General features: G+C 39.9%; 1 protein-coding gene across 1 annotated transcript in view; it reads left to right on the plus strand.

Annotated features, from left to right (window-relative positions):
* Wasf3 (WAS protein family, member 3) overlaps window positions 1-13,989 on the plus strand; it is a 70,914-nt gene that overhangs the window by 16,521 nt on the left and 40,404 nt on the right. Inside the window, exon 2 of the mRNA XM_013027260.1 lies at window positions 9,872-10,014. Within this exon, the coding sequence (XP_012882714.1) occupies window positions 9,882-10,014 (133 nt within the window). The 5' untranslated portion in view covers window positions 9,872-9,881. The remainder of the gene's footprint in view (window positions 1-9,871; window positions 10,015-13,989) is intronic.

The raw sequence follows: 13,989 nt of genomic DNA on the forward strand, positions 1-13,989 counted from the left end.
CCTTCCTCCCTCCCTCCCTCCCTCCCTCCCTCCCTTCCTCCCTTCCTCCCTTCCTTCCTTTTTGTCCTGGGGCTTGAACTCAGGGCCTGGGCACTATCCCTGGGCTTTTTCTTTTCTTTCCTCAAGGCTAGGGCTCTACCAGTTAAGCCACAATTCCACTTATAGCTTTTTGGTGATTAATTGGAAATAAGAGTCTCATGGACTTTGTTGCTTGGGCTGGCTTTGAATCATGACCCTCAGGTTTTAGTTTCCTGAGTAGCAAAGATTATGGGTGGGAGCCACCCACACCTGGCCTTTCAGTGTGTCCTTAAGCCAGTGTTGCAGAGTGCATTGAGGATATCCCAACTGTCAGTGGACTAACTGTTCCAAGGTGGTCTGGCATATGATGTGAGCATTGAATTCCACTGTGATGGATTGTGTTAGTGGCTTTCCATCACTGTAACAAAAACCTGAAGATAATCAGCTCAGGAGGAAAAGTTTATTTGGGCTTGTACTCCATGGTAGGTTGGCTCATTGCTTTGAAATGTATGATGTGGTAGTACATCATAGCAAGAACATGCAATGCAAGAAACAACTCACCCCATGGCAGCCAGTAAACTAAAAGAAGGGTTGGGCCCTGTAGTCCCCTTTAAGAACACACATCCAATGACCTACCTTCTTCCCATGGGCTCCATTTCTTATTAGCAGTGGGGAATTCTTTGACTTAGGAAGGACATCTCAATATGGCTGTAACTATGAAGTCACTCAGAATTGCACTGTAGTTTTGATTTGGATTTCTTTTTATGGCTAGAGAGGTTGAGCATTTCTTCATGTGTCTACTGGCCATTCTTATTTCCTCTTCAGAGAAGTTTCTCTTTAAGTCTTCAGCCCACTTATTTAGTGGGCAGTTGTTTCTTTGAGAATTTGTTGTTGGAAGATTTAATTTTTTTTTATAAAGGAAACAGAGAAAGGAGAGGGGAGGAAAGAGGAAGAAAGAAAGAGCAGGGAGGGAAGGAAGGAGGCATGGAGAGAGGGAAGGAAAGACAAAAAAAGATAAAGAAGGGAAGAAGGAAGGGATGGCAGAAGGAAGAAAGAAAAGAAAAGAGGCAGGGAGGAAGGGAAAGAAGAAGAGAAAAGAAAAAAGAAAGAAAGGAAGGAAGGAAAGAAGGAAGGAAGGAAGAAAGGAAAGAAAGAAAAAGTGAGAGAAAGAAAAAAAGACGGAAGGAAGGAAGGATGAAAGAAAGAAAGAAAGAAAGAAGGAAGGAAGGAAGGAAGGAAAAAAAGATGCCCACTCAAGGGTTTTTGTGAAAGCTAAATGAGTTGTTACACTTCAAGCATTTAGAGCACTACCAGGTACGCAGTAAGCTCTATGGGGATATTGATGTGTTTATTTTAGCCCTCTTGGCATATAAGAATGACACAAAACCAATCCTTGTTAATGCTTCTGCACTCCATCATTTTCTTTTCATTAGTTGGAGATTTTCAGAGCATTTTCTTTGAAATAATGATATTGCCCAGATGCATAGCTGAATTTATCATCCTTGAAATAATTCAGATAAATGAGGGCAAGATTTAATTTTTTGAGATCCAAGTATATTTTAGATATGAGACCCTTGTCCTTTGTTTGGCTAGTGAAGATCTTCTCCCAATCCGCAGGCTTTCTAGTGATCTTGCTAGCTATGTCCTTTGCTATGCAGAAGCTCTGCAGCTTCATGTAATCCCATTTGTCCATGAGATTCCACCTCACCTCAGTTAGAATGGCTATAATCAAAAACTCTAATGGGCTGGGAAGTTGGCTCAGTGGTAGAGCGCTTGCCTTGCATGTATGAGGCCCTGGGTTCGATTCCTCACCACCACATAAGCAAAAAGAAAAAAGCTGGAAGTGGAGCTGTGGCTCAAGTGGTAGAGTGCTAGCCTTGAGCCTAAGAGCTGAGGGACAGTGCCCAGGCCCAGAGTTCAGGCCCCACGACTGGACCCCAAAAACAAACAAACAAAAAACTCTAATAACAGATGCTGGAGGGGATGTGGCCAGAAGGGAATCCTACTGCATTGTTGGTGGGAGTATAAACTCGTTCAACCACTTTGGAAAGCAGTATGGAGGTTCCACAAAAGACTTCACATAGAGCTCCCCTATAACCCAGCAATCCCACTTTTGGGCATTTACCCAAATGATCACAAACAAGGCCATACTAAAGCTACCAGCACAACTATGTGTATTTTAGCATTATTTGGAACCAACCCAGATGCCCCTCAGTAGATGAATGGATCAAGAAAATGTGATATATATCTCTATCTATCTATCTATCTATCTATCTATCTATCTATCTATCTATATGAATTCTATTCCTCCATCAGAAAGAATGACATTGCCCCATTTGTTAGGAAATGGAAACACTTGGAAAAAATTATATTAAGTGAAGGCATCCAGGTCCAAGGAAACATAAGTCGCATGGTTTCCCTTATTTGCAATAACTAGTACATGTCTAGGACAAGCAGAATAGGCCAAAAGCTATGTCCATATGACCATATAAGATGGTGTTAAGCAAAATGAACCCCAAGATAGGGACACAAATATCATTTTTCTTTCTTGCTATTGTTTCTAATGTATTTATAATATACCATGTGATTTTTTTTTTGTTGCTTTGTATTCCCCCCCCCCATGGTATAACCCCTGTTTTCACTGTATTTGATGTCGGTGCCCTGCATCTTGTATATACACTTCTCTAATTTGGGAAGGGGAAGGGGAAAACCAAAATGTTTAAATAAGGATACAGGTTGACCCATTGTAACAATGAGATATACAAAACACTATGTTGAAAACAAACTTTACAACTTCGGGGGCTCGGGGGAGGTAGTTGTGGGGGTGGAAGGGAAGGGATGCTAGGGAGAAAACAAAGGAGGAGGCAACAACGCGTATTAGGAAATGTGCTCATTACCTTGCTCATATAACTGTAACCCCTCTGTATAGCATTTTTACAGTAAAAAAAAAAAACACAAAAAAAGAAAAAAAAAAGAATTGCTCTGTAGTTATCAGGCTGTGAATCTGCCACCCTGAGGAACCATGCATCTTACCAAGGCTTCTAGTCAAGCATCTACCATTTGCTCATTCTACCTAGACAGCATGATATTGATTGATTTCTCCCTTTCTTACCAGGGGCCAGCACTTGGGGGGGTTATGGGGGATTTGTCCCTAGTTTTCAACTTGGTACTGAATAGTAAGAAATGGATAGAGTACTTAGAGATGTGTTTGAGGGGAGGGAATGCTTCCCTTTGGAGAAAGGCCTCTGCAGTGGTTTTTTTTTTTTTTTTTAGCTCAACGGAGAATGTACTCCATGGTAGAATTCCTCTTAGAATTCTTCTAGGAGGCCGTTGGTTAGTGTTTGAACTCAATTGTGTTATGAACATCCAGGTTATAAACATCTGTACCCTAGTCTTCTAAATGCCAAGTTTCTCTACTAGTGTCCAGCCCAACATGCTACATCAACGTTGGCCAAACATGCAAACATTTCTAGCTCTAACTCTCACCGTGAGCCTTCAGCCAACAGTTTCCTGTGTGTCTGCCCTTCCAGTACAGGACCATATAGGAATACTTTACACTGTCAGGAACTTGGGTGCTTCTTTTCAGCTTTCACACTGTCATTGTCATTGTTGCTGATCATCATCACAACAATAGTTCTTCTTAGGTGTTTTCCCTTCTGAATCTCCCAGATATCTGAGCTATTACCAAAAAGGTCTTTAGCAGTTGAACCATGGCATGTTAGGATATACTCCACAAGCTATCTCTAATCTTCTCACCACCTACTTTTCCAGACCATTCCTGCGTCAATTGTGTCAGTTTGGGTCTGAGAAACAGACACCAAGATGGAATCACAGATTTAAGAAAATGAAATGCACTAAAGGAGGTAGGGTGGGAGCTAGTGAAGCCAGGAAAATCAACAGACCACAGTGCAAACCTGGCTCTTGAAAGGAATAGAGAGGATGTTGAGCAGAAGTGTTTTTTCCTTGCCCCTCATCAAGCCTAAGGCAGACCCAACAAAGCAATCAGAGTCCTTGTCCTGCTCTTGTCTTTCCCAGTTTTTGTTACTTTATTCTAATTTTTGGTTGTAGTATAACTTTTTTAAGTCTTAATCTGTTTCATGTGGTAGGAGAATTATGTGTCTCTACCATTAAAGAGGACAAATCAATCTGGGCTTTGTGGTTCTGACTTCTAGATTCCTAGGGAAAGACCCTGGCCTGGTTTTATCAGTGTCTGGAATCTAGTTCACAGTCTGTGAACCAGGTTGTCTCTCACTAAATTGAGACATTTCCCTGAAAAGTGGGACAAACTGCAGATCTAACACAGATACCTTATGTAGCCTCTAGCAATCCGTAAACGTTTCAGTAGCAGTTTTTGCTTCATTTTTAGTATATGGACTGGTTTGGAAGAATGATTCAGATGGGTCGTGGTTCCAGCACAGGAATGGTATCTTAACGTCTCTGTTGGTAACAATTGGTTTAGCTATTTTTTTGTAATAGCAAAAAATTTTAAGAGTTCTTCTTGATTAAACAATTTTTTTCCTTTACCTTTGTTATGTTTCAACTTATTCCAGTCTGAATAAGTGTCAGATAAAATCAAGGCTTTGGGAGAAAAGTATACCTCTCTGAGAGTACTTCATACTAAATTGGAAAGCCATAAAAATCATTGCTAGGTGATTAGAACTTTTGAAAAGAGCTTTGAAACTTCTTTTCTAAAATTGCAAAGAGGTAGCATGGCCTCTGGCGTTGTCTTTTATATTTATACTTATATAGGAGTTGCAAATAAAGGAATAATGAGAGAAATGAAGGGTGCAGGCAGATTCGACAAGGCTGAAATAATAGAACAACAGATAAAGTGCTTAAGTGAGGGCAAATAGAAATGTAGGTTTGTGAGTGTATAATCAACTCTTTTTTTTAAACAATCAAGTTGTATTGAGAACTGTTCAGGGTATTGTGTTGAATTTAGAGACTCAGTCTCTAAATTCTGGCAGCTTTTAGTTCACCTAAGGGAGAAAAGAGAGGCATCAGCCCACCCCATTCCAAACACATAGACTCCTGCAGATTGCCTGGAATAGTTAAATGTGTAATGAAGGAAATGCTGGCCTATTGCCTCTTTTAAATCCTTTTAAACTCTTATTATGTTAGTACATGGTATAGTTATAGATGATTTGAGATTTAGTGAGGCCAGGAGATCATATGCCTGAAAAGATGCTTTATTAAAGTTTCCAACAGGAGTGAATAAACTGTGGGTTCTTTGGGAGTTGAGGGTGAGGAAATGGTGAGCACAAGACTTTATTGGGGTTTCTGTGGGAAGAAAAGCAGGCAAGTGGGTGGAATAATATTAATGGACTCTGGGGCAGAGATGCTGCTTCTGGCTCTCTGTGGCTTTGGCCCTGGGATGACTAGGGTAGGTGAGTAGTGACCCAGAGTGTGAGAACTCAGTACCTGAGACGATGGAGGTGAGGCCTGATTGGTGTGGATTGGTCGGGGGTGGGGGGTTTGATGCATTGATTGCTTTGTATTTGAAGAGTTATTTACTCTTTCTAGGTACTGGTAATCCAGGAAGGGGCAGGTTCTCCACACTCTGGGCAAAATCTATATGACAAAGTTATCAGAAAAAAAGATGACAGTTAATGTAGTAAGGGATTACACTTTTCTCATTTGTGTCCTAGTAACTTCTTAAGCAAGTCTCTAGTTAGGCACTTACAACAATACTGGGAGCTTCCCTGTGCTAATACATTGCTTAAGCATCAATCGATTCACTGGGATTGAGAAAGGGATTTCTTAGATGCAGAACTGAAGGCCTTTGGTAGTGAAAGGGGGTAGAATGTGGTGATACAGAATGTGTGCTGAGGCGACACAGGACATGGCTGCAGAGATGAATGGAAAGAACAGACATTGTTTATGTGAGAGACAGCTGACATAGCTTCATGATGTGCTAAAATGACAGGCATATTTGATCACAGGAAAGTTTTACTAAGCTTAAGAAGATGGGATGAAGATATTTGACTCAAGGTGGATATATTTTAGGGGCTGGGAAGGTGGCTCAGTGGTAGAGCAATTGCCTTGCATGCCTGAGGCCCTGGGTTCGATTCCTCAGCACCACATAAGCAAAAAGAAAAAAGCCGGAAGTGGCGCTGTGGCTCAAGTGGTAGAGCGCTAGCCTTGAGCTGAAGAGCTGAGGGACAGCACCCAGGCCCAGAGTTCAGGCCCCACGACAGGACCTCCTTCCCCCCCAAAAAAAAGGTGGATATATTTTAGAATTGTCAAGGAATGTCAGTGTGATATGCCTATAATTAGGGTTATGTTTATTTGAATAATTTGAGGCCTAAATAAATATGGGTGATAGCCACAAAGATGCTATACTAATGTTTCTGAGCATATCAGAGGCTTAAATGTAGAAGAGTCGGTCACCAGTGGCTCACACTTGTAACCCTAGCTACTCTGAAGGCTGAGATCTAAGGGTTGCAGTTTGAAGTCAGCCTGGTCAGGAAAAGTCTGTGAGACTTTACCTTCAGTTACCCCAAAAAATCCAGAAGTGAATCTGTAGCTTAAGTGGTAGAGTGCTATCCTTGAGCAAAAAAAGCTCAGGGACAGCCCTCAGGCCCTGACTTCAAACCTTAAGACTAGTACCATTTTTTTTAAGGTAGAGAATGGATATTTAAACATGAGTAAATACAGAATGAATGTGAAAGAAGAGAATGTTACATATACATTGAAAAGTTTCTAAACATTATGTTTACATGCTATGAAGTCTTTTTTTTTTTTTGAGAAAGCGTATAGAAGATAATGAATGCTTGGTCCAGTCTCTCAAAGAACCAATACAAGCAGACTGCTGCCATGTCAGACTCCAGTTGTTCATCTGGTCCATTAGCTCATTTGCTTTGTCTTTAGAAACTTTTTCACCCCCCTTGCTCCCCTCTTTGTTATTCTGAGTCTCTTTGGAAATGCCATCTTTTTTGTTGCTTTTGTTCCAGTTCTTTTGGAATGGGTCCCTGCTGATCCATTTCCATTATTTTTCTTTCCTCACACTTTGTTTTTATTGGGCTTATTAATGACTTTTCTTTCTTTCCTTATGAGGAATTCCAGTTTTCTAGTTTATTGTGATATGTTATCATCCTGTTACTGCAAGTGATTCTCTCTGAAAGAAGTGTTAACTCATAATAAATCTTTCATGTTTTTGAGGATTTTCATATTTTAGCTCACCTACCTTGGTGTATGCTCTTCCTTTAATGATTTTTATGTAACTATTGCTATTTTATTTTCTCAGGTTGAGCTATTACCCTGAACCAGCAAACTTTTCTTATTTTATTCTTGTTATCAGATCAGTATAGCAATCAGTGAATAAGATAACATAGCCACTGTAATCAACCACATTTTTTTTAGTGTTGCTATACTCCAAACCTGGTTCTGAGTGTTGTATATTTGTGGCATCTCGTTCACCTTTCATTCTAGAAGGTACTGACCTCATCATTTCCCAGTGGGGAAATGTTTTTGTCCCCATTGTACAGGGAATCAACTGAGGCCCAAAGAGGTGGAGTGATGTGCTATAGGCAATGTACCTGTCAGTGGGGGAGTATGCGATTCTGAATTGTGGGCATTGTGCTCAACTACCATCATAGTGGTAGGCAGAAATAGCAAATAAAATACTGAGATTTATCTGAACATTTCCTTGCTAGTCTCCAGTTCATTCTGGACATCCCTTTGCCTCAGACCTCTTGTGAGCTTGCTCATATACATACCTTAGGTGTTGTTTAAGCAATCACATCTGGCAGAGAGGCTGCCTGTGACTCCTGAGGTGAGTCTCTTAATGCACTGTAAGGTGTACTGTGTGATTTGGCAAACGCCTTCTAACAGAGTTAGTTCCATTGAAGGAGAGACCTTGTCCATCTTCCTTTACATTTGAATCACCATCAGCTGCCATACCTGGCTACATAGAGGTGCTCAATGGGTAACTCATTGAATGACCCAAAGGTTATCAGGAAAGGAGGAAGAGAAGTAAAGATTTTGATATATGTGTGCAACACACCAACTTCTGTAACACCCCAACTAGTGTAATAGGTCATTCAGTTATCATACTAGTTGGGAATGATTTTGGCTTCAAGTAACAGAAAACATAACTACAGTGGTTTAAACAGATAAATTTTCATTTCTCCCATCTAAAAAAAAATTCCAGATTGGTCTTTCAGGGACAGGGAACTGGACCTTTCTGTGTTTTTATATCCCAGATAATTGGATTTTCTAGTGTTTCATGAGGATTAGGTTTGAAGCTCTACATACCTCCTTAAGTGGAAACTTGGGATTTTACTTTATTTATAATGTAATTGAGAACTCTTTGCTTACATGATTATCCCTTGTAATTTAAGTCTCAAGTCTAATGGATCATGTGTTCCTGGGGAGATAATTGACAAGTGGGGGCGACCTGGCAGGCAGTTCCGGGAGGGAGAAACCTTCGCCCCCCTCACCCCCATCCCCAGAGACAGTGTTTGTAGATCTTTTCAAACATACCCCAGGGAGAAGTTTCTAGTCTGTTTGGATAGTAAGTAAAAGTCCAGGCTACAAGCATTCTGGGAGCCAAGTGAAAGAGAGGCCTGAGCTAGAAAAGGTCAGTCTAGGCTGCCAGTCAATATAGACTTGGATGTAATGTTTGCCTTAGCTATACCAAATTCCAGATTCTTCAATTTACCTTTTCCAGAGAGTGAAGCATACTGGGTAGGGTAGAAGTGGGGACTTCTAAGAGCGAAGGAATTCTTAAATGAGTTTTAAAAAGCCATTTCGTCATCCCCATTTTACAGGTAACCTGGAGCCTCCTATTCCTCAACTTTTATTAAGGAGGGTAGGGAAGGTCATGGCATCCAGTGGGTTTGCTTCACATTACTGTAGGTTTGGCCTTTTCTGTTTTACAATCTGGTTACACTATCTGCTCTTCTACTGTTACTACTTATGCCAGTCAGCTTTCCATTGGTACAACAAAAAACCTAGGAAAGCCAACTTACAGTGGCTCATGGCTGTAATCCTAGATTCTCAGGAGTTGGAGATTAGGAAGACCATTGTTCAAGGCTAGCCTGGGCAAAAACTTTGTGAAGACTCATCTCAACACAAAAAGCTAGCTGTGGCGATATGTGCCTCTCTTCCCTGATATGCAGGAAATATAAAATATAAATATATATAAAATATAAATATATAAAATAGGATAGCTCAAGTGGTAGAGGTTCTGCTTGGTAAGTGCAAGGCCCTGAGCTCAAGGCCATCAAAACAAAAGTGTGGGGTGTGTGTATCTGTGTGGTGTGTATCTCTATGTGTGTGTGTGTGTTGTTGTTATTTAAATTTTATTTACAATTTTAGAACTTTCAGCCTCTAAAAAAGCCCTTTTGCGTTGGGCTTATGGGGAGGTAGTACCTGATGGAGGGAGTGGATAGTGGAGTAGAATTGCTCACCTCATGCTAGGAAGCAGCATGAGCCAAAGGTCGCACAATCCTTATCAAGTCCTCCCACTAGACCTCACCTCCTCAAGGGTACACCCCCCTCCCAAGAGCACTATGCCAAGGGACCAAGATGCAAACTATAGTAGTACTATGAACTTTTAGTCTTTTCTGTCATCCTCTCCTGAGAGAGGGCAGGAGATAAAAATACATGTACACAGTCTCTAATACTTCACTGGAATTCTAGAGCATATGTTGTTTTTCCTTAAAAGGATTGTATTATGCATTTATCTGATATCTGTAAAATTTATTGAAGTAATTAAGCATTTGTTGCATCATAAAAATAATAGTAGAATGAAAATTCTTGACAGAGTTAGTTTTCAAGAGAGCTAAGACTGAACTTGTTAAGATGTGAATATGAGTTTTTTTTTCAAAAGTGTTATTCTGATTTTCAGATTGTGAGCCATGCCTTTGGTGAAGAGGAACATCGAACCCCGGCACTTGTGTCGGGGTGCTCTGCCTGAAGGGATTACCAGTGAACTTGAATGTGTAACCAACAGTACTCTAGCTGCAATCATACGCCAGCTAAGTAGTCTCAGTAAGTCTTCTGGTCTTTTCTGGTTACTGATGACATTTTACAATCTTTACCAAATTTATTTCAATTCAATTTTTTTTTAATTTTATTTGTGAACAAACTGTACAGAGGGGTTACAATTGCATGGGCAGGATAATGCGTACATTTCTTACCAAGCATTGCAGCCTCCTCCTTTGTTTACCCTTCCCATCCCTTCCCAGCCTTCCCCCTCCCCCCCTTTCAATTCAATTTTAAAAGAACTTTTTTTCTGCATTTCCCAGAATACCAACTGCAAGCCCCTAACAAGCTTGTAGTACTTAACTTTAATGCCTTGAAGATGTTACCAACTCACAACTTATTAGATAAAACAAAAAATGCAGGCTTAAGATAATGTTAATTTTTAAATGCTTTTTGAAAAATGAAGGTACTTGGTAGTTTAACTTTTTTTTAACTGAACTCTTCTTTAATTTGACAAGATCAATTACTTTCTTTTAAATAATAGTAGTTAGCACTTCTATGCTGTGTGCATAGTGAGTGGATTGAATAACATTTCAAATGAGTGATAAAGACTGACTTAACCTACTAAAAGTTAAAGTACACGAACGTACTGGCTTGAAAATTGTAGATCAACAGCTTAACTGTTAGATGTACCTCACTGAAGTTTGTGTGCAGATTGGAGGCAAATGAAAGCACAAGAAAGAAAAAGACTTTGTTATTCTACATTGGAATGTTAGTATTAAATTTCCCAAGTCTGTTCCATTTTTTAGGACTGAAAGATGCATGACAGTGCTTTTTTTTTGTATAACTGACTGTCTTTTTGAAGCTGTCTTCCCCTAATTTACATATAGTGATCTTGTTTTCTCACTTCATCCCACTACTTTCCATTTAGCTGGTTTATGTGGCATTTCTGGTGACAGATTTTTCACAGTTAAAAATTTCAGAAAATCTGTGTTAATAACTAGAAGATCTTCCACAAAATCCCTTATACTCATTGCCTGAAGCATATAACTGTTTGTTGTTTTTGTTTTCTTTTTTCTTTCTGGTTTGCTTTGGTTAAGAAGCCTTGTATTTAAGTATTAATTTCTGTAAAAGACTTGTAAGAGGGCTGGGAAGGTAGCTCTGTGGTAGAGTGCTTGGCTTGCATGCATGAGGCCCTGGGTTCGATTCCTCAGTACCACATAAGCAGAAAAAAAAAGCCAGAAGTGGCACTGTGGCTCAAGTAGTAGAGTGCTAGCCTTGAGCTGAAGAGCTGAGGGACAGCACCCAGGTCCAGAGTTCATGCCCCACGACTAGACCCCCCCCCAAAACAAAAGAATTGTACGATATTGTTGATACATTTTTAATCTGCAAATATTGACTAAAGATAATGCAACATAGAAGTTACTTAAAATGTATGTTTAAAAAGATTTCTAAACAAAATTACAATTGATTTTTAGGTAACAGTGATTGATAAAATATGTAAATTTACATAACTACAAGAAAATTCCTAAATGGTAAAAGTTCTTTTTGTTTGACCTTGTGTATTTTTATGGGACTGCTGCTTGTTTTTACAGTTAGAATTTACATAGGCACAAAGCATAAGTGGCAAAAACCAACATAAGTTGTTAAAAAATTTAAGATTCAATCTATATCTTTCAGCAGTGTTAGGTTAGGTGTCTTTACGTTGCTGCTTGACCATTTTCCCTTGTAAGTGAATCAATCCACCCAATATGGTTTACTGCTGGTGTCCCCTGTGATAGGTGGAATAATTAAATCCTCTCCACATTTGTCCACATCCTTATTCTTGAAGTCTGTAGATGTGTCATGTTATGTACAAGAGAGAATTTGATTGCTAAGCACCTGACCTTAAGAGGAGATTAGTCTAGACCCTTTAAATAGGGAAGGGAGTGTGTGCTGTGTGAGAGACTCAACTGGCTCTTGCTGACTTTGAAGATGATGGAGGTACAGGCCAGGTACCAAAGAATGGAAAGTCCTAGAAGCTATGGAGAAGGCAAGGAAACAGGTTCTTCTCCCAGAACCCCTAAAAGGAACACAGCTCTGCCAATATCTTAATTTTAATAAAACAAATCTGTTTTAAACTTCAAACCTCCAGAACTGTAAGGTTACAGCTCATGGTGTTTTAAGCCACTGTGTGGTAATTTGATACAGTCGCAGTAAGAAACTTATACTTCCTCTGGCTTAGATTTTTTTATGTATCCCACGTAATTATCTGAATGCATCTGTCTTAAAGCACCCAGTTCCTAGTTAGGCTCCCTCAGTGGCTTCTGATTTGGACTATCAGAACCACTTAGGGGAATATTTAAACAGAAGGCTTGGGAGCACCAGAGATGTTATTACTCATCAAATTGTGTATCTGCATTGAAAGATGAGCTCTTCCTCAGATCCTTTCCGGAAGTTTGAGCTGAGAAAGACTCACTGCTGAAGAAGCCATTATGACCACCACTTGAAAGCTGAAGTTATCCTGACAGAGAAAGAACCAGGAGAAAGGAGAAGTCAGTGGTAAAGAAAGAAGAAGGAAGGACATACAGAAAGAACTGCATAAGAGAGACCTTGAGGCTCACAAGGGTGAGCCCTCCCTGTCTTCAAGTTCCATGCATACTCCTGGATCTTGGAACTAGAAGATGCAAGTAATCTCTTACAAAAAGAGGAATACAGTTTGTGTATGTGTGTGTGTGTGTGTGTGTGTGTGTGTGTAATGATTCTACAAAACTAAGAGAGCTGGGTGCAGTGTATTGAATATTTGTCTCTTGAAAATTCCTATGTTGAAATCCTAATCCCCAATATGTTCATATTTAGAGATAGGGCTTGTGAGAAGTGATAGTTAATGAATGAAATTAGTGCCCCTATTATAAAGACCCAACAAGCTGGGCTCTGAGGACTCATAGGCATGAGTAATCCTATCTGTTTGGGAGTCTTAGAATGGGAGGATTGAGTAGAAAAGTTCATGAGACACCTTCCCCCCATTCTCAACCAGGAGCTTGGTACAGTGGTGTATACCTGCTGTGGGTAGTTGAGATTAGGAGTATGTGGTCCCCAGCCAGCTGGTACAAAAATATTGAGACTCCATTACTGGAAGAATACTAGGTGAGGCTTCACATTTCAGTCATACCAACTATGATGGAAGCCTAAAATAGGCACAGTCCCGGCCTGGGACCAGATAGGAAGTAACACCTATCTCACAAATAACCAGTGTACAAGAAGGGCTGGAGGTGTGGCTCATCAATACAGTGCCTGCCTGGAAAGCATAAGGTCGTGCGTTCAGTCTTTAGTATGGGGGGGGGGGGGGGGGGTAGATTTAGCAGGGAGATCAGCTCTCACCAGACACTAAATCTGCTGGCCCCTGACTCATCACTTTACAGCTTCTAGAACTGCTTATAAGCCATTCAGTCTATGGTATTCTGTGACAGTACCCTAAATTCACTAAGATGCTGAGTTATGAATTGATGATAGAATAGCAACTTGAGTTACCAATAATTTATTTGTGCTTAGTCACTTGATACCCTTATAGATATAACAGATAGCAAATAAAATTAAATTAATCCCTACCTAGAAGATAAGCACATTTTAAATTTGTTGATAATTTATAAATCACATTAACGTGGTCATAAAATGGGAAGTAGATACCCATTTATTATGACCTGCTTATAAGACAACCCTAGCACATAATAAATGATATCCACATGGAGCAGTTTTTAGTTTATATAGATTTCCCACTGGATGTTAATATATTAAAGAAGATGAAAAAGTGATAATGCAATTCTTTTTTATTTTGCTGGGAATCTAATCCAGAGCCTGTGCAAGCGAGTGATATACTACTCATATACACCTCCATCCCCTCACCAAGCATTTTTAAAGTTATAGGAATGCATAATTACCATATTAGTAACCTTCTCTTGCTGAGTAATCATTCCTATGATAAAGTCAATACAGAATGTTTTTTTCTTTTATTCTTTTTTTTGGGTGGGGGGTCCGGTTGTGGGGCCTGAACTCTGGGCCTGG

Source organism: Dipodomys ordii, unplaced genomic scaffold, assembly GCF_000151885.1.
Source record: "Dipodomys ordii isolate 6190 unplaced genomic scaffold, Dord_2.0 Scaffold102, whole genome shotgun sequence".
NCBI lineage: Eukaryota > Metazoa > Chordata > Mammalia > Rodentia > Heteromyidae > Dipodomys > Dipodomys ordii.